Source organism: Girardinichthys multiradiatus, chromosome 19, assembly GCF_021462225.1.
Source record: "Girardinichthys multiradiatus isolate DD_20200921_A chromosome 19, DD_fGirMul_XY1, whole genome shotgun sequence".
Lineage (NCBI taxonomy): Eukaryota > Metazoa > Chordata > Actinopteri > Cyprinodontiformes > Goodeidae > Girardinichthys > Girardinichthys multiradiatus.
The window spans coordinates 31,658,953-31,685,624 of NC_061811.1; the positions used below are offsets into that span (position 1 = coordinate 31,658,953).

The 26,672-nt window shown below is 39.2% G+C and overlaps 1 protein-coding gene across 14 annotated transcripts in view; it reads left to right on the top strand.

Annotated features, from left to right (window-relative positions):
• The window catches only part of smoc1 (SPARC related modular calcium binding 1), a 92,755-nt gene that overhangs the window by 48,322 nt on the left and 17,761 nt on the right, over positions 1-26,672 (top strand). For 2 of the 14 annotated variants that reach the window (XM_047393062.1, XM_047393060.1), the window contains exons 6-13: positions 4,769-4,822; positions 5,349-5,396; positions 5,956-5,988; positions 7,447-7,536; positions 7,984-8,064; positions 17,980-18,172; positions 19,860-19,942; positions 23,479-23,584. In XM_047393062.1, the coding sequence (XP_047249018.1) occupies positions 4,769-4,822; positions 5,349-5,396; positions 5,956-5,988; positions 7,447-7,536; positions 7,984-8,064; positions 17,980-18,172; positions 19,860-19,942; positions 23,479-23,584 (688 nt within the window). The remainder of the gene's footprint in view (positions 1-4,768; positions 4,823-5,348; positions 5,397-5,955; positions 5,989-7,446; positions 7,537-7,983; positions 8,065-17,979; positions 18,173-19,859; positions 19,943-23,478; positions 23,585-26,672) is intronic. The other 12 variants (XM_047393061.1, XM_047393064.1, XM_047393066.1 and 9 more) reach the window with 12 other exon arrangements.

Here is a 26,672-nt window from a genome sequence, read left to right on the forward strand (position 1 = left end):
GTTTAATATACAACTTACTGTTAAGTGAACTTCACAAAACTTGAATTTCCTGAGCCTTAAAGATTTCTACTTTTGTGTTCAACTTACTAATAAATAAAGATACACAAGATATATAAACAAATCTGACATGTAAACATAGTGTTTTTGTAATTAAGAAATCATTCTAGCTCAAATCTGCCAAGCTTTTGTTGCGTACAAAATCCGAACCCCCTTTTCCAGGTATTGATTAAGTCAACTAAAGCATCCATCTGTTTAACAGCATTGCATGTTTTCAATCAAATTATTCCTTTCATGTTAGGTAGGATTTGAACTCTACAACTCTACAATATACATACCCAGTTTCTGCCTTCATCATAAAATTGGGTGCAAAGGCTCACTGTTGAGCTCTGATAACCCTGAGGTTTTTGCTTTGACTGTAGAAGCAAAAATCCATAATTTCTGTATCAGTCAGCTCTGAGATGGTGTCCTGCAAAACAATTCATATTGTGAAAAGTTTTCCACATTTTGTCTCATTACAACCAAAAACTTCAGTGTACATTTAGATTTCAGAAAGTAGGGCGTGAAGTTGAAGGAAAAGGATAAAAAAAAAGTCTTTACTGATACAATTTTGAAACATGTGGCATGTATCAACCCTATCTAACCCGATATCCCTAAAAATCCAGTGCAACTAATTGACATCAGAAGGAACCAAATTAAATCAAAATTGAGTCCACATGTGTGTATATTCTCAGTATATATACAGCTTTTTATGTCAGAAGGGTGTTAGGTGGCATGGTGGGGTTGAAGCATGTGGGTTTGTGTCTTCTTTTTGGATATGTGGTCACCGACATTTGGATCAGCTGAGCAGTGGCGGTGGAGCTGGGCTGGTTGATGTTTCTCCTTGGGCTGCCGTTGCAGTAGTGTTGATGTACTGTGTTTGTGTGTTTGCGGGGGCATATTGGGGGCCATCGGCCCTGACTGCGTGCTGCCAGCAAGGGACTGCTTGCTTGGTTTGAGGTAGGGGGTTCCGTTGTGAGTGCTCGGTGGTGTTTCCCCTACTGCGCTGGTGTGGTATTAGGCCCTTGCCTAGCAATCGCGCTATGTAGTGGAGGGCATGATGTGGCAGGGGGGCTTGGAGTGGGGCTGTGTGTGGAGCTTGAGCTGTATGGATGTATCTTCATTGGCTTTTCAGGGGTCGAGCTCATCTGTGGGGGTGTGCCCCTGTGAGGAGGAGATTCATGGTCTTTGGGTCCGGTGCATGTGTTCCATATCTGTGTCCTGGTTGGGGGTGGCCCTGTGGGAAAATTAATGTTGGGGTTTATGGGGATGGGGGGCTCATGAGGTTGAGATCAGAATTCATTGGGGGTTGGGACTGTTTCGTCCTGGGACGGCTCCAGGTAGAACTCTTTGTTGTTCGTGGTCCCCTCTCCGATGGGGGAGAGGGGTCATTGGGGGCTGGGGTCAGAACGGGGGATCGGGGTCTGGGCCAGGGTCGTTCTGGTTCAGGCAGTGCCGGCACTAGTCTGGGCTGGTGCTGGGGCGGTCTGCCTGTCTCCACCCTGTAATGATGGGGACCACCTCCTGGGTCCAGGGGCTGGTTGCCCCTCTGGGGTGTCCGTACCTGGACCTGGGAGTATGTATGGGGAGTGTGAGTGAGTGTACAATGTCCATCGTTGTGTGTCTTTAGTCAAGTCAAGTCAAGTCAAGTTTATTTATATAGCGCTTTTCAGCAACAAGGCACTCAAAGCGCTGTACACGAGGAAAAACACCACAATGATACAGAAATCAAACGCAGAAAAACAAATCAAATGACATTAATAATCCTTGGGGGTTTACTGATAAGAGCTGGTTCTAATCCAATCTTTCTAATAGAGGTAATTAGCTAATTAAGTCCTCTGTTATAAGGAATTCATCCTGTGCTAGAAGAAAAATGATAATATTAATCCTTGAGGTTGCTGGGATGAGGCAGCTGTGGTCCCATCATTCATATAGAACAGTCATGGGCGCTCACTGAAGTCTAAGTAGAGAAGCTGGGTCACTGGTAGGTCCAAACTTTTTAAATACTAATAATGTTTGGCTTTTGCTGGTAATCCTTCTGAGAAATCTGAAAATCTATGAAAAGTAATGAAATCACACATTTAGGTAAAGAAAGATAGGAGGAAAAAAAAAATTATATTTCAGACTCTATTCTGCTAAGAATAGAAATAGTACAAAATAGTACAAAAAACCTCAGCAGGGGTAAGCAACACACACATAAGTAAAGATTCAGCAAGGGTACGGTGGAATCTTGAGGGTGCGAATATATAAGTCTGAATGTGTTTGCAAGAATTAGACTGTCAACACCGATAGAAGCGCCATTGTCCTTGAGAAGAGAGGTGGAAGTTTTATCAATTGGCCGCATAGTCCTATCAGCACACAGCTGGTAGGGGAGTGCTGGGGAAGAGCGTTGTGTTTATATAACATCCAGGAGATAGTTTGTCAATAGCCAGTTAGCAGAAGTTGCCAAGGCCACATTGGGGCAACAGATTTAGAAAAACAATAAATGTTGTGGTTCAGGCAGTTGTGAATTTCCAACCACCTTAAGAGTTTTACTGGTATGTCTCAATTGCGAATCCAAATAGCCAAATTTCTGGTACCTCTGGCGAGCACATGGAGGGCCGTGTGGCCCTCCAAAGAAATGCCACCCCACACCATTACTGACCCACTGCAAAACCTGTCATGCTGAAGGATGTTGCAGGCAGCAGATCGCTCTCCACGGTGTCTCCAGACTCTGTCATGTCTGTCACATGTGCTCAGTGTGAACCTTCTTTCATCTGTGAAGAGCACAGGGCGCCGGTGGCAAATTTGTCAATCCTGGTGTTCTCTGGCAAATGCCAAGCGTCCTGCACGGTGTTGGGCTGTGAGCACAACCCTCATTTGTGGACGTCGGGCCCTCATACCATCCTCATGGAGTCAGTTTCTAACCGTTTGTGCAGACACATGTACATTAGTGGCCTGCTGGAGGTCATTTTGCAGAACTCTGGCAGTGCTCCTCCTGTTCCTCCTTGCACAAAGGTGGAGGTAGCGGTCCTGCTGCTGGGTTGTTGTCCTCCTACGGCCTCCTCCACGTCTCCTGGTGTACTGGTCTGTCTCCTGGTAGCGCCTCCAAGCTCTGGACACTACGCTGACAGACACAGCAAACCTTCTTGCCACAGCTCGCATTGATGTGCCATCCTGGATGAGCTGCACTACCTGAGCCACTTGTGTGGGTTGTAGAGTCCGTCTCATGCTACCACGAGTGTGAAAACACCACCAACATTCAAAAGTGACCAAAACATCAGCCAGAAAGCATAGGTACTGAGAAGTGGTCTGTGGTCCCCACCTGCAGAACCACTCCTTTATTGAGTGTCTTGCTAATCACCGAAGATTTCCCCCTGTTGTCTATTTCATTTGAACAACATCATGTGAAACTGATTGTCAATCAGTGTTGCTTCCTAAGTGGACAGTTTGATTTCACAGAAGTTTGATTTTCTTGGAGTTATATTGTGTTGTTTAAGTGTTCCCTTTATTTTTTTGAGCAGTGTATATATATATATATATATATATATATATATATATATACATATATATATATCTCCTCTTGGGACAACAGTGTTACTCTTCTGGACAGGACACGTTAGCAAAGCAAAAGAAAACAAAGAAAACAGATGTGTGTTAAACAGATGTGTGTTAGAGAACAAATGACATCATGAAGACCAAGAAACACAGCAGACACGTCATGGATCCAGTTGTGGAGACGTTTAAAAGGGCTATAAAGCAATGTCCCAACTTTTGAACATTCTTACGGAACTGTGGCAGCATCATGCTGTGAGCATGATTTTTTTCAGCAACGATAAGGAAGTTGGATGGAGCTAAATAGAATGATGTCTGTTAGAGGCTGCAAAAAGACTTGAGACTGGGGTGGAGGTTCACCCTCCTGCAAGGACAATGGCCCTCAACATTCAGCCAGAACTGCAATGGAATGATCAAAGGATATCCATTTCTTACAAGGACCCAGTCAAAGTCTAGACCTAAATCTAAGTGAGAACTTGTGGCAAGACTTGGAACTTGATATTCACAGATCATTTTCATGCAGGAATGGACAAAAACCTCAGTCTCTACATGTGTGAAACTGATAGAAACATTCACAAAAAGACTTCCAGATGTTATTATAGCAAAAAGTGGTTCTTCACAGTACTGACTCTGGTGTGCCAAATACAAATACACCCGACACTTTTTGTATTTTATTTGATATTTTTAGGTCAAAATATTTTGAAAACTGTCCATCATTTTCCTTCTAATTCACAACTCTGCACTACTTTTGTTGGTACATTAAATAAAATACGAACAAAATGCTTAAAAGTTTTTGGCTATAACTAGAGAAGCACTTGTTGACATGAATGATTACAAACATGTTTTTGTATTAGTGGTAAAGGTCTTGGATGAAAAATATTCACAGATTTCTCTGCACTTCAACCAAGATACGATTTCATTTTAAACAACTCTAAAACCAAAACTGCATCTTACTGTGCAATGACACAATCATCACTGGCCCCCTTTCTGCCCTGCATAAGGTCCAATATCTTCATGGTTTCTTGCAAAGGTATGTATGATGCTGGAACCAGAATCTGGGCACAGTAAACTGCATCCTGCTCAGCTGCTACATCTAAAACATGGCCAACTCGTTTTGCTTTTTAAACAGGCTTCTCTGACATGCTGGACTCAAACATTAAACAATGACCCAAATGAATCATCTCACATACGTTTGCAGGAAACTTCAGTGAAAATATGGGAACTCATGCTGGAAGGAGTGGATTCTCAGTTAGTAAGTTTTCTTCTGCTTTCACTGACAATTCTTCCGTTTGCCCTTCTGTTGTGATCAGTTGGATTGTTCAACTGTTTATTTTCTCTGAAAGCATCCATGCATGAAACTGACTACCTGCATGCACTGGACAAATATATTGAAATCAGAATTTTGTGGTTGATTTTGCCAGTAGTTTTCTAGAAAATCGGGCAGATTAATCATGTCTCCATTGGTATCAAGCCAATGCAATGGTTCCAATGTTTCAATAGAGGGATTCAGTCAAGTACTAACATATACATTCCTGTACAACAAGATGTTGAACAGTATCTGTGACCAGTTTTGTTTCTGTTGCTGTGTATCCTGTGTTAACCAACAAGGTTAGTTAAAAATATTACAAACAAAAATTGAATGAAATTGAAATATTGGGTGAAATATAAAGGTGAAGCTCCTCAAAAGTACTGACTGTTCCTGGTGTCTGTTAAAAGCTTTACTCATACTTTGTTGTGTCTCCACCCCTTACTGCCTCCCCTACTTCCAAATTTCACAGGGTCAGTAACTGATAAACCACCTGGGCCCCCAAACACGGGTAGAAAAGGTGAGTTGAGCTCTGCTGTATGTCCAGTGATGTGTGGATGAAGTAGTTCAAAATGTCTTTTGACCAAGTTTGGCTCAGCCTAACATGTACAAAGTCCATGTTTGTCCAAGTAAAAAGTGCCAAAACAGGAAAAGGAATCCCTAGGTGTGTTTGAGTCTACACAGTTAGGATCTGTGACAGCATGGACAAAAGTTTGTATGAACTTTGTACAAAAGGACCAAAGCTTTTACACAGTTTGAAGCTAAAAAATAAATAAATACACGGAATTTTATCTTTATCTTTTTTTTTAACAAGGAGACACTGCATTTGAGTAAACTACAGTTATGTTTTAATTTTTATTTAATCAGTGAGTACACATTTTTAACCCTTCACAGTTCATAACTAATCGAAGTTGAATGAACAAATAGAACCAACAACTAGTAAAGTCCAATTTTCAGTATAAAATGTTTTTAATGTACTGACACATGATCTTATTTAAAGAACTCCACTGCAATGTTTGTAGAATGACCTCCAATCAAACATTTTCTGTTGTTTGCTTTTGACCTAATTATTCCCTAAGGAATGCTCCAGATGCTACGAAACTGCACACGGGGTGAGTATTCTAGGCAGAAAAATATGCAGTTAGGTATGATTCATTGCAGCTTGAACAATGACTCTGTCAGCATGTCTAAATATTCATTTTAGCTGGCAGCATAATAAAAAATTGGATTTTTGTGTTTGTCTAGAATCAAAGGTAAAGTGCTGCTGTGATGTTTACATCTAATTATCAGGGGATCTGAATATTATATTACATATATAATATGTAAGAGGATGCCATACCAGCTGTCAAGCATAGAGGTTGTAGCATTATGCTGAGGGTCTGTTTCACTTCCAGCGGTACTGGTGCATTGGCCAAAGTAGATGGAACAAAGAAGCAGGAGGACTACCTTTAAAATGTTCAACCTCATCTTAAATCAGAAGCTAGATGGTTGAAACTTGAACATTGTAGGGTGTTCCAGCAGCACAAACAGGCTAACAATAATGTTCTGGAATGGCTCAAACCTCAACCCTACTGAAAAATCTGTGGACAATGTTTTAAAGCTGGTCCATGCCATGAAACCAATTATTTTTAATCAAACAAACCTGAACTCATGTATGCATTTGCAAGTTGAAAAATTGTTCAGAAAGAATCAATCAACCCCTGAAAATGTTTGATGTCTCTGAATTATAGGTGGGAAACAGGAAATATGCAATATTATGTGGAGACCACAGTTTGAGACTCCAGTGACATAGGATCAAACTCTCCAGGATAATTTGTAAAAATTAAATTTTCTTAGCAAGAAAGAAAAATCTGTTAAAGCTGACATTTGATTTGAACTGCAGTTTGGAAGACAATAGTCCCTATGGTTAGTTAAACACAAAGCCATACATATGATAATGCCATAATATTTAGCCAATGCACTGACTATACTGGCTTAACTGGAACATTTGGGTAACATGAGTCATGTTTTTAATTACAATGATGTATACATATTCATAATCCTTGTTAATGTCAAATCAGCTGATTTGAAAAAACTTCGACACTGAAAGAGGCTTTGGTGCAGTGAGGGTGGCATTCAACTGATGTTTAGCTCATCACCAAAGTTACTCTTTCTGTATACAAAAAACCAACAATACTTCTAAAGTTGAATGCAGCCTAAGTAGTTGCTGAGATATTTCTCTGTTCTTGTATTTTGAGTCAACCAACCATCAACTGATTCCTTTGCTGAGACAAAGGAAATTCTTTGAATTACCTGCAGCTCACTGGAGGTTGTGAAAATGCTAAATGTGGGTTTGAGGGGAACTTTGAGATATAGTGCTGAATGTGCAGCCTGATCATGTTGTTGTGTTAGTGATTTATAGATGCGGGCTTCCACAGGCACCCATGGGTGGGTGGCTGTTCTGTGATTGTCTGTTATTCCTTCTGTCTGTCTGTTTTTCTTTCTCTCGCTCTCTCTTGGCCGGGCCATGTGCAAATCCCAACCATTCAACAGTTCTGGAGAGTAGATTGTATTAATCTCAATAATGGTAGTCTCCTTCCGTTTCTTTCTCACTCTCAACCCAGACGATGGCTCCAAGCCCACACCCACCATGGAGACCCACATCACCTCTGAGGGTGAGGGTAAGCTTCCTCTAACAGTTCTTCCACCATTAACACAGTGTTGAGACGGTCACTTCGACAGCTAATGTGCATACCACAGCTTCATAATGACTCTTGTGGGTTAAATGCAGTTCACAGAATTGCTCCTTTGTGGGCTTGTGCTCATCGTATTCCAGCAAATTGCTGAAGCTGCACTTTGTCATGAAGTTCATATCCATACCTTAGATCCAGTCTATTAAAAAAGCACCATTACATCTAATGGAAATGTTCAGATGTCAAAAATGGTATTTCATATTTGATAGTTTTGGAAATACCAAGATTTTAATGCTATTTAAGTTTGTCTTTGTGGGTAAAAGCCTGGCTGGATTTGTTGCTTTAGAAATATCTAACTGCTGAATACGTTAGAAATTATAACTCACTCAATTTGTGAAAACTATTGACTTCTACTCTGTCATGCTGTCACCACAGGCATAACAGCTCCTACACTATGGAGAAAACATCTGGGGTACATGGAGAATAAGCAAAACAGCTCCACTTTCAGAAGGCAAGGTGAGACTGGAAAACATACCCTCACAGTGATAGTACACTGCCTTAGAACATTTCTGACATGTCCTTTTTATATCCTTACTTCATACGTTTAGCCTCCCAGTCACTAAATGTAGATCAGGTGTAGAAACAAAGATGGTATAGGTCCATCCAACTAGAGAAATACACTCACTGGCCACCTCACTAGGTACACCTGTCCAACTGCTCATTAATGCAAATTTCTAATCAGCCAATAACATGGCAGCAACTCAATGCTCTAGGATTTGCAGAGAATGGTCCAAAAAAGAAAAAATATCTAGTGAGCGGCAGTTCTGTGGGCGCCAATGCCTTGTTGATGCCAGAGGTCAGAGGAGAATGGCCAGACTGGTTCGAGCTGATAGAAAGGCAACAGTAGCTCAAATACCCACTCGTTACAACCAAGGCATGCAGAAGAGCATCTCTGAAAGCACAACACGTCGAACATTGAGGCGGATGGGCTACAGCAGCAGAAGACCACACCGGGTGCCACTCCTATCAGCTAAGAACAGGAAACTGAGTCTACAATGCGCACAGGCTCACCAAAATTGGACAATAGAAAATTGGAAAAACGTTGCCTGGTCTGATGAGTCTCTATTTCTGCTGCAACATTCAGATGATAGGGTCAGAATTTGGTGTCAACAACATGAAAGCATGGATTCATCCTGCCTTGTATCAACGGTTCAGGCTGCTGCTGGTGGTGTAATGGTGTGGGGGATATTTTCTTGGCACTCGTTGGGCCTCTTAGTACCAATTGACCATCGTGTCAACACCACAGCCTTCCTGAGTATTGTTGCTGACCATGTCCATCCCTTAATGACCACAGTGTACCCATCTTTTGATGGTTACTTCCAGCAGGGTAACCCGCCATGTCATAAAGCATGAATCATCTCAGACTGGTTTCTTGAACATGACAATGAGTTCACTGGACATAAATGGCCTCCACAGTCACCAGATCTCAATCCAATAGAGCACCTTTGGGATGTGGTGGAACAGGAGATTTGCATCATGGATGTGCTGCTGACACATCAACAGCATCTGTGTGATGCTATCATGTCAATATGGGCCAAACTCTCTGAGGAATGTTTCCAGTACCTTGTTGAATCTTTGCCACGAAGGATTAAGGCAGTTCTGAAGGCAAAAGGGGGTCCAACCCGGTACTAGCAAGGCGTACCTAATAAAGTGGCTGGTCAGTGTATATTATGGACATGCAGTGCATAAATACATGGATGGTTAATTACAACAGTCTTCAAATATTTCAGCAAAGCAGTCCTTTAAGATTACAATATTGCAGGATTGATACTGTGATGACAATGCATTTTAATATATATTGTGCAAACAATAATCTACATTCTAATATACATTTTTTATTGTCATGCTTACATGATTGCTTAGCTGCCTGCATGCATTGGATATTTTTGAATGCATGCTAATGCTTTATATTTGCACACATCATTCCACCAGTCTTCTTTTCTTTCTGAACATATATATATATATATTTATTTTTTTTCCTCACATTGCATGTTTTGTTTCAAACAATAGAAGAAACGTACTTGAAAAGTACTTGACTGGTGTTTCTGGTCGTGTTTTGACTGATGGCGACGCAGCGAAGGAAACTGTGGTCTGGCCTGCAGAAAAGACCGTATTAATCCTGAGAGATATTTGCAGTGACAGCTCTTTGAAACTTCTGTGGAAACTCCAGCTTCCTGTTTCCAATTAGCATCTAAAGACCCAAAAGGACAAATGGACAAAGCCAGATTTAGGGGAGTAGTCATCACTTCCAAGACATGAGTGAAATGTGCGTTTGGATCTGTAACTCCATACTTTCTTTGTTCCTGGTTTTCTCAGTCGAAAAGTGTATAAAAAAGCAGCAGAAGCCAAGTTCATTTGGATACTAGGGGGAAACAAGCTAAGTGAAGGAACCACTTAGATGGTGTATTTTGAAAAACAGTGGTTTTTAAATTAAAAATTATATCTAGTTAAACTCACTCACTTTATTTCAGTTCTGTGTTTGGGTTTTTGTAACTTATGTTATGGTGGATATTTCAGATTTTTTTCCTCGAAAAGCAAAAAAAAAAAGTTTTTCTTCACAACTTTTTTTACACAATTTAATTCCCTTACCATACAAAGCTATGTAATATAGAGATGTAAGAAACAGATTCAGACATATTAAACATGATGTCAACCTTTGGGTTGTGGAATGATGTGTTGCTTCATGTGGAAAGTAAGCACTCTCAGATGATCAAATGCAAGGATGTTTTTGGAAGTACATGAACAGATGTAAGGCAGGGGAGAATATATACAATATACAATAAATCTCCATGTTTAGTCCTTTGTTAAGCTTCCTTCAGCTTCTTAGCTTTACTCATCTAAAGCAATGTTCATAAAAATGGTGCAGTCATGGTTTCTTTGATACGGAGGTGATGCAAAAACCTTGGTGAAACAGGATTATTTTTTCCCAATGCATGTCACAAATTTGCATTTAAAGACTTGTGCACAAAGTACCTGGACTGTTTTTTTTAACTGCCTGGTTGCACCACATGTAACATTTTATAACTCTGTAGTAAAATAGTGAAGCATGTTTCAGTTACCAGGGGTGTATTACCCTCTTCTTTCTCATTAAAAAAATTCCACACAAATCTATTTCTATTGAATTATGGTATTTATTTATTTATATTTCTGACATTTCTGACAATTTGTAAAATACTTTACAACAGCTCATTGCATGCACATTGCATGTTGAATTAAATGTTAAAATAAAAAAAAAATTATTGTTAAAAGTTGTCTTGGTAAATTAGGGTTAAAGACAAACCGTACAGGATTTGAACTCCTAATTTACAGCAATATTGAAAATTGATTTACAAACATCTCTCACATTAAAATATGGTGGTGGCAGCATCATGCTCTGGGCTTACATTTTGTCTGATGGAACTAGACCTTTTGTCAAGGTGGGTGTAATTATGAACAGTTTTTGAATATTGGTTAGTTTTGTTTCAAAAGGCAATAAAAAATAATTCTATTCCTCTGCCCCCCTGTAAGACCAAGAATACATCAAAATCAACAATGAGGCTAGTCGGAGCTCACGGCTAAATCTGACAGGAAATCTGTGTTGTCACCTGAATAGGGCTGTGAACAACAGATGTCCTCAAAAGCCAAGAAATTTGAATGAATGTTTACCAAGATAGTTTGGTCAAATATTGTCAGTTCAATATGTAAGACACCGATATACTCTTACCAAAGGAGACTGAATGCTCAAATTAAATCAAAGGGTACTACAGCAAAGGTTTGGTGCAACCGTGTTGTTGCAGCTTTTAGATATTCTATCTTTGGTGCCAACAGATGAATTTCCATGTTTTTTATCTGACTTGTACAGGAAAAATGCACATTAATGATGGAAAAAGTTTCAAAAATTATTTCTTATGCTTTCATTTTGCCACATTACTCCATTTTAACAGGGGTGCGTATAAAAGTTTGAGAGCCACTGTGCATCTTCTCTGAATAGGGTCCTAACTAGAATCAAATTTAACAGTAAAAAACTTCAAAATATGAACTAGAAAGTAAAACTACCTACTCATTAGGAAAATATGAGAGGGTTGACGTAACAAACAGATTTTTGTGACGAGTTGAAACATTTTCTTTCTTTCCAATCTCCAGCTAATTTAAAAATGTTAAAATGACCACAACTTTTGTATGATTCAGATGTTTTTCTTTACCTGTTATCAATTGCTTAATACATTCAGATCTTCAGACATACAAAATATTTAGGTATTTCTTAAAAAAAGCTTTTTTAAGCTGTAAGTCACTTAAATAACTGTATGTTTCAGTTTACTTTTAGCTAAATAATGGCTTTAAATACCAGCTTCATCATTGTGCATGTTTTTATGGGAGGCACTTTCCTTTTTCCTGCCCATGATTGAGACCAGAGAGGCTAAAACTGTAAGCAGTCATCTGTAGAGATTATCTGATTACACAGGCTTTGCTTTCTGTCTAAAAAAAAAAGATGGCAAGCATACACAGTGTGGTGCAAGAATCCTCCTTGTTTAAAGCCCTCAGTCGTCTCCACTTTTCTCTTCTTACTGGAAAAACCTGAGTGCTCACCAAGCGAGATTGGGAGAGACATTTACAGTGTACCGGCTCTGTCTCTGGATACCCTATAATTGTGATTAAGAGCAAAGTTGGGTAAATGTTTGTGAAATGTGTTTGCTTAGGCAAACCAATGCAAAGTCCATTTTTCAAACAGAAAAATGTCCTTGCCAAACTTTGACGTGCTCTTGTCCAAATATTGCATGGAAGGGAAAGCACTCAGTCGTGCAGGTCATTTACAAAAAATGTGCAGAACTCACTAATCGTAGATTTTCCCTACAAGAGCATTGTTCTGTCTATGACAGATCTTTTTGCCTTTTAATCCACTAGTTTTGTCCTGTGTGCTGCAGGGTGCACATCTGTTTGACTTTTTAGCACAAAAAGACAGAGATGGGATGTAATGAATGATGTGTTGAAAAGTTGCGAAAGGAGCTGAAATTTTCAGTGACAGAACCCTTCATCATCTTCATGATATTGTTGTTAAGCTGCCTTTTATATGTGTGCACCTACATGTCTCCTTCACACGGTTTCCCTAATGTTCAGAACATTTCAGATGTTTTAACTTCACTTTAGGCTTCCTAGAAACAATAATGCTGTGATTAGTCCACAGCTGAAAACCATTGGAGTGAAGTGAAAAGGAGAAAGTGCCGGGAGATTGGGGGAGGTGTGCAAGTTAAAAGAGACAGGATAGGGAAGTAGAGGATAGAAAAATATTTTTAAAAAAAGCTAAATGAAAGTAGAGAAAGATCTGGAGATGAAGAAGAGACCTTTTTTAAATAGTCTGACCTGGATCTGAGCCTGAATACTGACGGCCCGAGCAAAATGAGTAAAATAAGGCTCATCTAATGTACTTTAGATGGTCATCTTTTGTCCATTATAAACCTGCCCTGAGGAAAGTAATCAGAATAGAGGGCAAATTGCTCCAATTGCTCCTACTTGCACTTGTGAAGGTTTTCCCTTTTGGGGATATTTGTTTTTGGAGAGTTTGTGTTGCCCTTCTTTCAACTACTGCTGAAAAGAGACAAGTGGAAATTGAACAAGAAAAACCAAAAAAATAAACAAATCATCAGAAATTAAGATTTTCATGACAGGCAGGGAGGATTCATAATAAATTTCAAATCCATGGAAACCTGAAGGGATAGTCCTGCTGCTGAACCTAATCTATACCACTCCATTGCGGCTCTGGCTGTACATTGAAAAACTTCAATATTTTTTGTCAGTAATTTCAGAAAGTGCAGCTCATATTGTATACATATTTTATTCTCAAATATGGGCACAGCAGTATTTAAAAAAAATTCTAAACGTCGATATTGCCTGTTTTAAAATGGTTATTTTGTTATGTAATCTATCTATCCAGGCATTGTTTATGCCTGCTTATACTACTTTATTCATAAAAAACATCTAACCAAATCTCAAGCCAGTTCTATGCTTTCCATGTAAGGACTGAAGGATTTTGAGCTGGAACAAGGTGTAGACTGAAACTTGGGAGCAGCATGATGAATTGAAGGATATTTATTTAAAAAAAGGCAAAAACTCACAGCATGGCATGAGGAGAACACGACAAGGAGTGTGGATGCAGACAGAAGAATGTAGCGGAGAACAGTGACCAATAGAGAACTAATAAGGATAAAGGAACATGTGCAGGCTATGGAGAAAGTGAGGTGGTGTAGGTGAGCAGAATCTACTTAATTGGATAGTGACTGTGGCTGAGCGTGGAAGACTAATAAACATGAAAGCAGCTGAAATGACATACAAGAAAACCAAGGAAATTATCTGAGAGGAAAATAATCTACAAGAACAAAGAACACAAAAATTATCTGAGGACTAATACATCAACAACTACTAAAAATAATGAGTACAGGGAAGTGAACTGAAAAAGACAAGACTGTCATAATATACAGTACAGACCAAAAGTTCTCATTCAAAGAGTTTTCTTTATTTTCATGATTATGAATATTGTAGCTTCACACTGAAGGCATCAAAACTATGAATTAACACATGTGAAATTATATACTGAACAAAAAAGTATGAAACAACTGAAAATATGTCTTATATTCTAGGTTCTTCAAAGTAGCCACCTTTTGCTTTGATTACTGCTCCACACACTCTTGGCATTCTGTTGATGAGCTTCAAGAGGTAGTCACGTGAAATGGTTTTCACTTCACAGGTGTGCCCTGTCAGGTTTAATAAGTGGGATTTCAAGTCTTATAAATGGGGTTGGGACCATCAGTTGTGTTGTGCAGGAGGTGGATACAGTACACAGCTGATAATCCTACTGAATAGACTGTTAGAATTTGTATTATGGCAAGAAAAAAGCAGCTAAGTAAAGAAAAAAGAGTGGCCATCATTACTTTAAGAAATGAAGGTCGGTCAGAAAACTTTGAAAGTGTCCCCAAGTGCAGTCGCAAAAACCATCAAGCGCCACAAAGAAACTGGCTCACATGAGGACCGCCCCAGGAAAGGAAGACCAAGAGTTACCTCTGCTGTGGGCGATAAGTTCATCCGAGTCACCAGCCTCAGAAATTGCAGGTTAACAGCAGCTCAGATTAGAGAACAGGTCAATGCTGCACAGAGTTCTAGCAGCAGACACATCTCTAGAACAACTGTTAAGAGGAGACTGTGTGAATCAGGCCTTCATGGTAAAATAGCTGCTAGGAAACCACTGCTGAGGACAGGCAACAAGCATAAGAGACTTGTTTGGGCTAAAGAACACAAGGAATGGACATTAGACCAGTGGAAATCTGTGCTTTGGTCTGATGAGTCCAAGTTTGAGATCTTTGGTTCCAACCACCGTGTCTTTGTGCGGCGCAGAAGAGGTGAACGGATGGACTCTACATGCCTGGTTCCCACCTAGAAGCATGGAGGAGGAGGTGTGATGGTGTGGGGGTCCTTTGTTGGTGACACTGTTGGGGATTTATCCAAATTGAAGGCATACTGAACCAGCATGGCTACCACAGCATCTTGCAGCGGCATGCTATTCCATCTGGTTTGCATTTGTTGGACCATCATTTATTTTTCAACAGGACAATGACTCCAAACACACCTCCAGGCTGTGTAAGGGCTATTTGACCAAGAAGGAGAGTGATGGGGTGCTGCGCCAGATGACCTGACCTCCACAGTCACCGGACCTAAACCCAATCGAGATGGTTTGGGGAGAGCTGAACTGCAGAGTGAAGGCAAAAGGGCCAACAAGTGCTAAGCATCTCTAGGAACTCCTTCAAGACTGTTGGAAAACCATTTCAGGTGACTACCTCTTGAAGCTCATCAACAGAATGCCAAGAGTGTGCGAAGCAGTAATCAAAGCAAAAGGTGGCTACTTTGAAGAACCTAGAATATAAGACATATTTTCAGTTGTTTCACACTTTTTTGTTCAGTATATAATTCCACATGTGTTAATTCACAGTTTTGATGCCTTCAGTGTGAAGCTACAATATTCATAGTCATGAAAATAAAGAAAACTCTTTGAATGAGAAGGTGTGTCCAAACGTTTGGTCTGTACTGTATGGTTTTTGAGCTGGACCAAGGTGCAGACTGTAGCTCCAGAGCTGGTGGGATAAAGGATTTTAATGGAACACAAAAACTTACAGAATGGCTTGAGGTGGTTAGGACATGAAGCATTGGCAAAATCAGGCATGGAAATGAACAAGGACATGGAGACAGACATGAGAACAGAACAATCCAGCTGAGAGAAAATGACCAACATGAGCATAAGTAACAAGAACAAGGACAAGATACAACAAAACATGGGGGAAAGTCGATAGAGATCTTAAAGAAAAAATCCAAAAGAAAAAAAAAAAATCAAAACACCTACAGATCAAGACATTCCACTTTTAAAGTTTTAGAACATAATAAAATAAAATAAATTTCAGAAATTAAAAAAAGATATTTTGTTTACTGCTGACCGTAGTTAAAAAAATCACATATTTTTATTTCTTTTTCTTGATTGAAGCGTACTGAAAACATCCGAATTGGGGTTTTTGTGTACCTTTACACCCCTGGAGTTTAGTATGATGTGCAATGTTTCCTGCCATGCATAGCATTTTGCATTTATGCCAGAAATTACAATTTTGGTCTCATCTGACCAGAGACCCTGTTTACATTTGCAGTGTCCCTTACATGGCTTGTGGCAAACTGCATATATGAATTCATGAGGTTTTCTTTCAACCATGGCTTTCTTCTTGCCATTCTTCTATAAAAGCCAGATTTGTGGAGCACACAACTAGTGGCCTTCTTGCAGGCAGAATCTTCTACCTTAGCTATGGATCTCAGCAGCTCCTTCAGAGTTATTGTGGACCTCTTGGCTGCTTCTCTAATTAATTATCTTCTTGCCCATACTTTCATCTCAGGTGGTCCGCCATATCTTTGCAGATGTGCCCGTGATAAATGAATAGTTCTTTGTGAGATGTACAAAGGTTTGGATTTTATTTTATAATCTAACCCTTCGTTTACCTCTTAAGCCCCGGGCAGTTTTCATGAAGTTTGTGCTTGAAATAACACACCCAAATCTAATTGAATTTTTCTCTGAAATTATAAACTATTTAAACAACCATTATGTTAATAATCATGTTTTTCAAGCATGAGTGATAAATGTGGCCTTCATTTGCTGCTGATGGAGTAAATCCTGGGTGGATAGTAACAAAATTAGTATTTTTGGAATCTGTGAGATATCTGTTTTCAGCAGACGCGCTGGTTGTGTGTGTAGAAGCCGTGTTGTGAACAGCTGAGACTTGGTTTTGCTGTGTGCCATTTTGTGGAATTTGTTTACTTTCTGATTCAACTGCTTACAGTTTTAACTGTGTTTAGTGTTTATGAAAATGGTTTATATCAGCCTTTAGCCAAGATTCTAATGTTTCTGTGTTTACCACATGTCTATCTTTAATTAAGGAAACTTACAATAATGAAAGTAGAAAAAAAAAGGTTAAATTGTTCAACCAGTACCGGGGGTTGGGGCTTAAGAGGTAAAATTCTGTCTGCAGCTTTCTTACTGCTGTGTCTGCTGTGTTCCTCTGTCTTCTTGTTGCTGTTTATTCACTGATATGATCTAAAAAAAAAAGCTCTGGGGCATTCACAGAACAGCTGCATTTATAATGAGATTCAACTACACAAATGTGGATTCGATTTAATGAACAAGCAATTCGTAGCACTTGATTCTATTTAGAAGTGTCAGAGTAAAGATAGTTTAATCCAAATGGAAATCACGCTTTTGTATCAATAGCCTTGCATTTCACAATTCTGCGATACCCTGTGTTGGTTCAATTGCCTAAAAGCTCGATAACATATTGAAGTTTGGGGTTGTAACATGATGAAAGGGGTGTGTTAGCTTGCAAGACACTGCAACTGCTATGAGAAAAGAGCTGATAGGCAATGGCTAAGTGCATGGATGTGAGATGGTTTATTTACTGGTGCGATACGAGCAAAGAATAAATGGTGGTGGTCAAATAAAAACTAAGGAAGATGGTGGTGATATTTTATTGGTTTGTGATAGATCAGATTAGCAAAAAAATATGCAACTGTGAAGTCAGCTCAGCGTTTAGAGACTGGCAACCTGATAGGCTACAGCCCCCAAACCCTTTCCCACCACCCTGCAAGGATAAGCAGGAATACATAATGGATGGATGGATGAATGGATGGATGGACAGACAGATGGATAGATAAATAAAGCATCACTGAATTAACAATCAGAATCATTCCTATTATCTTTTCATACATGATGACAATGTTAGGTTATGTTTTTTTTTTTCATTTTTGTAGCTATGACATGCATCATTGACAAACCTCTGCTATTTTTCTCTGCTATCTCTGTTGTAACTCATTTTTCAGAAAAGGTTCCCTCTTGTGACCAGGAGAGACAGAACGCCCTGAATGAGGCTCAGCAGAGTTCTCGGGAGGCCATTATCATTCCAGACTGTGGGTCTGGAGGTCTTTACAAACCAGTCCAGTGCCACCAGTATACTGGTTACTGCTGGTGTGTTTTAGTGGATACAGGACGGCCCATCCCTGGAACTTCAACCTTGTAAGATCTTTTAGCAAAAAAGATACTGAAAAGAACAGTGTTGCTGGTTTGGTCTTCATTAGTTTTTTGTCAATTTACATATTTATTTGCAATGATAACTGTATAATTACTGGTAAGCAACTAGTAATATTCTCTTGCTTTAAGCAACAGGAGGGGAGAATAGAGAGATGACTCTTGTTGGTGTAAACCTGGTTTTCTCAACCGGTCTACTTGAGCACGTGTCCAAAAAGGATAAACCACACAAACAGCATCAGAGCGTTATTTCTTAAAACCTGTCCAGACCCTGCACAACACTTCTTCATCCTTCATCCCAACACACATGCACTATACAAAATGGAGGTGCATTGAAAGCTAAGAACATACTACATAGAGGTGACACAAGCCACAGGCTTAATTTCTTCCTGTTTAGACCCACATATTAACTTTTTCATATGTGTGAAGAATCTCTTCATTGAATCTCACTAGAAGTCATAAAAGAAGACAAAAAAACATCCAACATTTAGACCCGGGCCTCTCTTACACGTTTACTTAACAAAGTGAATAATTTTTAAGCAATGATGTCAGTATCGGTTAGCTAGCTATAAACAGTCAGTCTGTGAAAGGCCTTGTGTTTTCAGCTCAGCCTCTGCTGTTTACTTGGCTTATAGCCATTGGCAGAGATTTATATTCATAGTTTGTGTTGGTCTTTGTCAGGGGGATCCCTAAAACCAGAAATATGATAAATAATGATGCCTTAAACTAATGTTTGCATAAGCAGTATTTTGTTCCGTTTGTATTGAGCACATGGATATCGGCCCTCAAACAGAAAACAAGACATATAGATGTTTGGATAACTGTAACAGTGTATGAGATAGATAAGAGATTGCTTATGTTTTAGAGGATAAAATAAAAACCAATTTACAATTATGTAAAAAGTTAATGTTTTCTGTTTTAATACACAATGTGCCAAGTTGCAAAATCATCAGATACCAGTACTTTTTTATACAGCAATATGAAATAAAAATAGAATCTTAAGCGTAAAATGAATCTCAATGTGTCCTAGCTAGACTAACCAAACTGAATTCCTATTTTCATTTCAAGAAAATGAAAAGAAAAAAAAAATCTTGAGTCAATTGTTTCTATACCTTGAAGGACTTTGCCCTTTGTTTCTTTCCGTTTTGTGCTGTCCAGGCATCACTGTCCAGCTTCTGGTCATGGGCTGTGCAGACTGTAAGAAAACCGATATCAAAACTCGCTGCTGATTTGAAAAGCCGAGAGAGGCACACATGCTCCACTTCTCATTGTGTTCAAGAAGCACTGAAAAGACTGCCAGGAAAAAACGAGTCATACCACACTTAAAGCCAATTTATTACTGTTCTTCAAAAAAGGCTCCAGAGTTTATTTATTTTTTTAAGATTTAATGAAAGGCAAGGTTAATCTTTGTCAGTTAGTCCTAATGGGCATTTTAAAACTTGAATTTATGAGCATAGAAATAAGTGCTGTAAAATGAATCTGTGAGACTGCATGTGTTCACCATGATGACAGGAAAATTGTTTCACCTTCAGTAATAAGATCTATGGGTTGTTGAGGTCCAGGTCATGTTTAATCACTCTTCTTTACTGTGACTGTGTAAATCTGTCACATGAATGCTCCCTATTCTCTTCTTCAGCATGTCTCACATATTTACGTATTTGTCTCTTTGTAAAAGATACAAGACACCGGAGTGTGACGAAGATGCACGGTCTCACACCGCAGACGTGGAGGACCCGTTCCACGACAGGCCCCTACAAGGTTCCCTTCCTCTTACACGCCACGTTTATTTGCTTTGAGCTCAATATTGGAGGAACTTTATTTCCTGAAGTTTCAGACCATATCTGGGGACGAACTAATGAAGTCAGATTTTATACTGACACACAGTGCTTTGCAAATGTATTCAATCCCCATTCGTTTTAACTGTGGGTTTCAGAACATTTTGTTCTCCAGAATATCCTGAAACCATTTTATCTACCTTGGCTGTTTTCTGTGTGCATTTCTACTGTAATTTGCAGTTTATGTAGATTATGTTCCCTGAAAACAGTGAAATCAGACCAAAGCAGCATTAATTTCCTATTGTTTCATAGTGGTTAGGGTTTAAAGCTAGGGGCTGCCACTCCAAACTTAGTGAAATTGGTTCCCCCACCCAAATAGTCTTAACTGACCAGAGCTCTGTCATCTGCATGTTTGCAATGCCACCCAGATGGCTTGTGTAGTTTCTAAAATGGGACTTCTTATGGCCTTCTTTAAACAATAGCCTACGTCACTTCCATAGAAGCCAGATTTGTTTAGTGCACGGCTAATAGTTGCTCTATTGGTTATCCCACTTGAGGTGTGGATGTCTGTAGCTCCTCCTACACTGCCATGGGCCTCATGTCTGCTTTTCTGAGTATTGCTCTCCTTGCCTGGCCTGTCAGTTGAGAATTGTACCAGGCTGTTTCATTTTATGTTGATGGATTAAACAGAGCTCAGTGACATGCTAAAGGCTTTGGATATTGCTCTATTAACTCCTCCACAACTTTATCACTGACCTTTCTGGTGTGCTCCTTGGTCTTCATAATGGTCCTTGTTCTCTGATGTTGTCTAAGAAACCTCTTAGGCCTTCACAGAAAATCTGGATTTATGCTAAGATTAAATTGCACACAGAACAACGATTCATAATTAGGGGACTTCTGAAAGCAATTGTTTGCACTGGATTTTTTTTAGCAATAGTAGAGTAATGGGGCCTGGATACAAGAGCACGCCACACTTTTTAGATACTTCTGGGTTAAAAAGCAATTCACTATTCTCAACTCCATCTATTTTCATCCTAATAAAACATGTTGGAACATGTGGTTGTCACAAGACAAATGGTGAAATAGTTAAAGTTGTATGAATATTTGTGCATTGTCAGGTATTGATAAATTGTTGATAAAATATTGAAAATATTTTCCCTATGGTTTATTTACTGGCTTTAGTTTTTTTTTTTTTTCACAAAAAAACCTACCTCATCCTAAATGAAAGCATTTAACGTGGAGCACTTACAAGAATTTTTTTGGCTTGGATATGATGTTAGTCACTGTTATGCGTGATGTTATGCGTGATGTTTAAGCTTCATGTATCATTACCACATAACAGTGTGGCAGAAGTCTGTTGATGGCTGACTTGAAATTTTGCAGATAAGTCATCTATAAGGAAAAGTGGGATTTCTGGGGAGCAAACATGGGAAATTGTTACTTACTCCGCTGTCATTTTTGCTGTTAACTTTGTTTCCCCACTATTTCCATGCTATTTATGTCATATTTAAATCCCCATCTGGTGAGTTTACAGAGTCCTGCATACTCCTGACTGTGCAGCAGATGTGTGGCAAGTTTTATGTAAGGTGCGAGTGTTGTGGGGTTGCGTTGATAGGGGCTTCAGGGCGAAGGGGGCGGCTGTGGTTGTTGAGGATATTTTTATGTACTGTAGAAGGATGTTCTGAACCACCACAACAAAACTAAATACAATGCTTTGCATAGTATTCTAACTGCTCAAACCTTTTTTTGATTTTAATTTACAGCCACAAACGTCAATGTATTTTATGAGTCAAACTGACAGAAAGTAGTGCCAACCTTTGAAGTTCACTTGTGACCTTAGAGTTTTGCTAGAAACAATCTGTGAAATTTAAAGCAAAGTTAATTTTCAAAGCAACATCCCAAGCTTTGAACATCTCTTAGAGCTCTGTTCCATCCATCATCTGAAAATAGAAATAGTATGGCACAGCTTCAAACCTACCAAGACATAGCCATGATGATGGTCAGAAGAAATCAAAATTTAACCTTTTGGCCTATGAGCAAGACCCTATGTTTGATTTTACTGTTAAATCATAAAACCGCACACCACCCTGAACTCAACATCCCGTCCATAAGCACGGGGCAGTGTTATGATGTGGGGGTGCTTTTCTGTAGGAGGGTCAGGAAAGTTGGTCAGAATTGATTAGAAGACCAATGAAGGTAAATACAAAGCAATCCTGGAAGAAAAAGTGTTATAACCCCAAGTTGAATGCACACTATAGGTACATGCAGGTGTGCAGAATATTTATGTGCAGAAAGTCATAGATAGAATTTATCACCAAAAATTGGCAACACAAGATAGGAGATATGACAAGTGCACGTCCCAGTATTTGTATCATTAAGAGTGTGTGCAATGTGTTTACAGGGGTCATATTCATGAATAAAGCATATTTGTGTGAGAGTGGCCCAGTCATAGACCAGACTTAAAAGCAATTTCATCTGTTTTCAAAACATGAAAACTGCTATTTACAGTTGTTCTCCATTCAGTCTGAAAGAGCTAGAATTATTTTGCAAAGAAATATGAGAAAATGTTCAATCTTGATGGGTCAAGCTGAAAGATACACACCACAATGGACTTGCGGGAAAGGAGGTTTTACAAATGTTGACCCGAGGCCACTAAAAGTCTAAAAACGTATATAATTTTCCTTCTGTTTCACAATCATGCATAATTTAGTGCTGGTTTATCACATACAATCACAATAAATGGATTCTGCCAGAAGTCCTACAACAGCGTATGTAGCAAAGTCCTCAACGCATTGCTACTTAAACAGCATATAACGGTTTATGCTTCATAACACCCTAATTTTACACTTGGATTAAGGCACAGCAAGGCAGTGCCTCTTTAAGCTTGTGCTGTTGTACAAAATGCTAATTGGAATCACCTGAAGGGTGGACACCCTGAGCTAGAACAACAGGACAAAAAAGATAAGAATCAGCATCAATAACAACAACGACCACACATTTAGAAAAGGATGGACTTCAAACTGCTTATTAGCAAGACAGATAAGTCTGAAAAAACCCTAAAAAAAGCACATTAGTTTATTGTGTTACTAATGTTTGAAGTTACCCTACAAGAGACACAATTAGGAGGGAAAAATCTGCACTAGTTAAGCATGCTGTTAAAGCCATACACCTGGGCAATTAAAAGGAGCTACCCGAGGTGTTCATAATTATGTCATAAAAGTTAACAGGTCTTCACTGCTCAACAAAGCTTCCGCCTCGGCTGTTTCTCTTACGAAAAGTCTCAGAAACAACCAGACTGTCACCGGCATTAAACATGTGATTGTTTATTTACCTTAAGCTCTGGATAAGACCTCTACCCTCACCTTCAGCAACTAACAGACGATCTCGATTTAGAGATCCGTCCTGCTGATTCAGTGGTGTGGAGGCTTTGGAGGTGCTTTGACTTTGCTGTGCCATAATGACCCAAATTAGTGGTGGAAGGTAATTTTAGTGTATTTGTTTGTCTTTGATTTGTACCAGGCTGCCCGGATGGGAAGAAGGGGGAATTCATTACAAGCTTGTTAGATGCTCTCACAACCGACATGGTGCAAGCCATAAACTCACCAGCCCCATCTGGTGGCGGGAGGTAAGACGAAATAAAGAGCAACATGAAGATATTTCATAACTGATTCGACATAGGTGACAGCTGAACTGCCAGCTAATCGTTTAAATATCTTAGTCACAGATTTATTGCATGATATTTGCAAACACTTGTAGAGTTGATTACCCCACAGTTGTGTAATACTATCTAGATAATTGATTTAAAATTGTTAAACTACATAACCTAACCTTTACAAAAATGATCCCTTTTTTGTCACAATTAGATATTTCCAATGATCAAAATGTTAATATTAGGCAAATGTAACAAGAGTTAATATAAAAGATGATTTCATATCTTAAGGTAAATAAGATAAACCAACCTGGCAGCAACAACTGCCATCTTGCTTTTGACATATAACAGTTTTTGGAATGTCAGTGATTTTTCTACATCGCTGTTAAGGAATAATGGTCCATTCTTATTTGCAGAATTGAGTCATTTGAGCATATGCTTCCTGTATAAAGTAATGCCACTGCATTCCAATTTAATTTTAATTCTGAAATTTGACCAGGCCACTCCAAAACTTTCATACCTTCTAAATTTCATGGATCTTTGAATTGCAACAAGTAATCTAGGTCCTGAAGCACAGAAGAAGCCCCAGATCATGACACTTCCACCACCTTATTTTACTGTTGATATAATGTTCTTTTTCTAAAATGCTCTGAAATAAGACTCTGTTAGAAAAGAAATATAAAAGAAAATAATGAATAAGATCAGGATGTCTTTTAAGATTTGTTTTACTCTTGCAATCAAAAACCCCATGTAACAGGAAGCATAGTCATTGACAATAACTTTTACAGTTATGCTCAAAGGGACAGTCTCTTGAGCAAGCCTTTGATCTATCTGGTTACACAATCTTTTTTCTGTTCTCATTGTTGGTTCAATCCTTACCATTTCCGGTTCTACCTGTTACCGGGTGGTCTGTTCCATGCCTTTAAACTAAGAAACTGTGAGATTTTGGCAAGTCAATTACTCCTGGTTCACCACTGTTTCATGTTTTCTCCATTTCTGAATAATAGCTCTCACTGTGGTTATCTGTAGGGTTAAAAAAATGACTGTAACCCTTTCCAGAATGATAGATGTCAGCAACTTTGTTTGTTATCTTTTCTTGAATTTCTTTTGATTGGGTCAGAATGTCTAGCCTTTTAAGATCTTTCAGCTTACCTCCTGTTGTTAGACAGGTTCTGTCTAAGTGATTTCTTATATACAGTGCCTTGCGAAAGTACTCGGCCCCCTGGAACTTTTCAACCTCTTGCCACATTTCAGGCTTCAAACATAAAGATATAAAATTCTAATTTTTTGTGAAGAATCAACAAGTGGGACACAATCGTGAAGTGGAATGAAATTTATTGGATGTGTCAAACTTTTTTATGTACAACAGGGATTGTTTTTACTATCGCTCTAGGTTTAAACAAGTGCCTGAAAAAATGTCGTCCAAAAAAAGCACCTTTCATCTTAGCAATTATTACAACGCAGCTGCACATCTTGGCTTTCTGTGTTTTTTAGGGCTGATTTTAAGAGTCTCTTCTTGTTTTTTTAAAGCTAAATTGTCTCAATCACAAGTATTTGTCTAAATTGCTTTTCACCTATGTACAGTCCCTTGCGAAAGTACTCGCCCCCCTTGAACTGGTCAACCACTTGCCACATTTCAGGCTTCAAACATAAATAAATAAAATTCTAATTGTTTGTGAAGAATCAACAAGTGGGACACAGTTGTGAAATGGAATGAAATTTATTGGATGTGTCAAACGTTTTTAACAAATAAAAAACTGAAAAGTGGGGCGTGCAATATTATTCGGCCCCCTTGCGTTAATACTTTGTAGCGCCACCCTTTGCTGCAATTACAGCTGCAAGTCGCTTGGGGTTTGTCTCTATCAGTTTTGCACATCGAGAGACTGAAATTCTTGCCCATTCTTTCTTGCAAAACAGCTCAAGCTCAGTGAGGTTGGATGGAGAGCGTTCGTGAACAGCAGTCTTCAGCTCTTTCCACATATTCTCGATTGGATTCAGGTCTGGACTTTGACTTGGCCATTCCAACACCTGGATACATTTATTTGTGAACCATTCCATTGTAGATTTGGCTTTATGTTTTAGATCATTGTCTTGTTGGAAGATAAATCTCCGTCCCAGTCTCAGGTCTCTTGCAGACTCCAACAGGTTTTCTTCCAGAATGGTCCTGTATTTGGCCCCATCCATCTTCCCATCAATTTTGACCATCTTCTCTGTCCCTGCTGATGAAAAGCAGGCCCAAACCATGATGCTGCCACCACCATGTTTGACAGTGAGGATGGTGTGTTCAAGGTGATGAGCTGTGTTGCTTTTACACCAAACATATCGTTTTGCGTTGTGGCCAAACAGTTCGATTTTGGTTTCATCTGACCAGAGCATCTTCTTCCACATGTTTGGTGTGTCTCCCAGGTGGCTTATGGCAAACTTTAAACAAGACTTTTTATGGATATCTTTGAGAAATGGCTTTCTTCTTGCCACTCTTCCATAAAGGCCAGATTTGTACAGTGTACGACTGATTGTTGTCCTATGGACAGACTCTCCCACCTCAGCTGTAGATCTCCGCAGTTCATCCAGAGTGATCATGGGCCTCTTGGCTGCATCTCTGATCAGTCTTCTCCTTGTTCGAGATGAAAGTTTAGAGGGACGGCCGGGTCTTGGTAGATTTGCAGTGGTCTGATACTCCTTCTATTTCAATATGATTGCTTGTACAGTGCTCCTCGGGATGTTTAAAACTTGGGAAATCTTTTTGTATCCAAATCTGGCTTTAAACTTCTCCACAACAGTATCTCGGACCAGCCTGGTGTGTTCCTTGGTCTTCATGATGTTCTCTGCGCTTTGAACAGAACCCTGAGACTATCACAGAGCAGGTGCATTTATACGGAGACTTGATCACACACAGGTTGATTCTACTTATCATCATCAGTCATTTGGGACAACAATGGATCATTCAGAGATCCTCACTGAACCTCTGGAGTGAGTTTGCTGCACTGAAAGTAAAGGGGCTGAATAATATTGCACGCCCCACTTTTCAGTTTTTTATTTGTTAAAAATGTTTAACACATCCAAT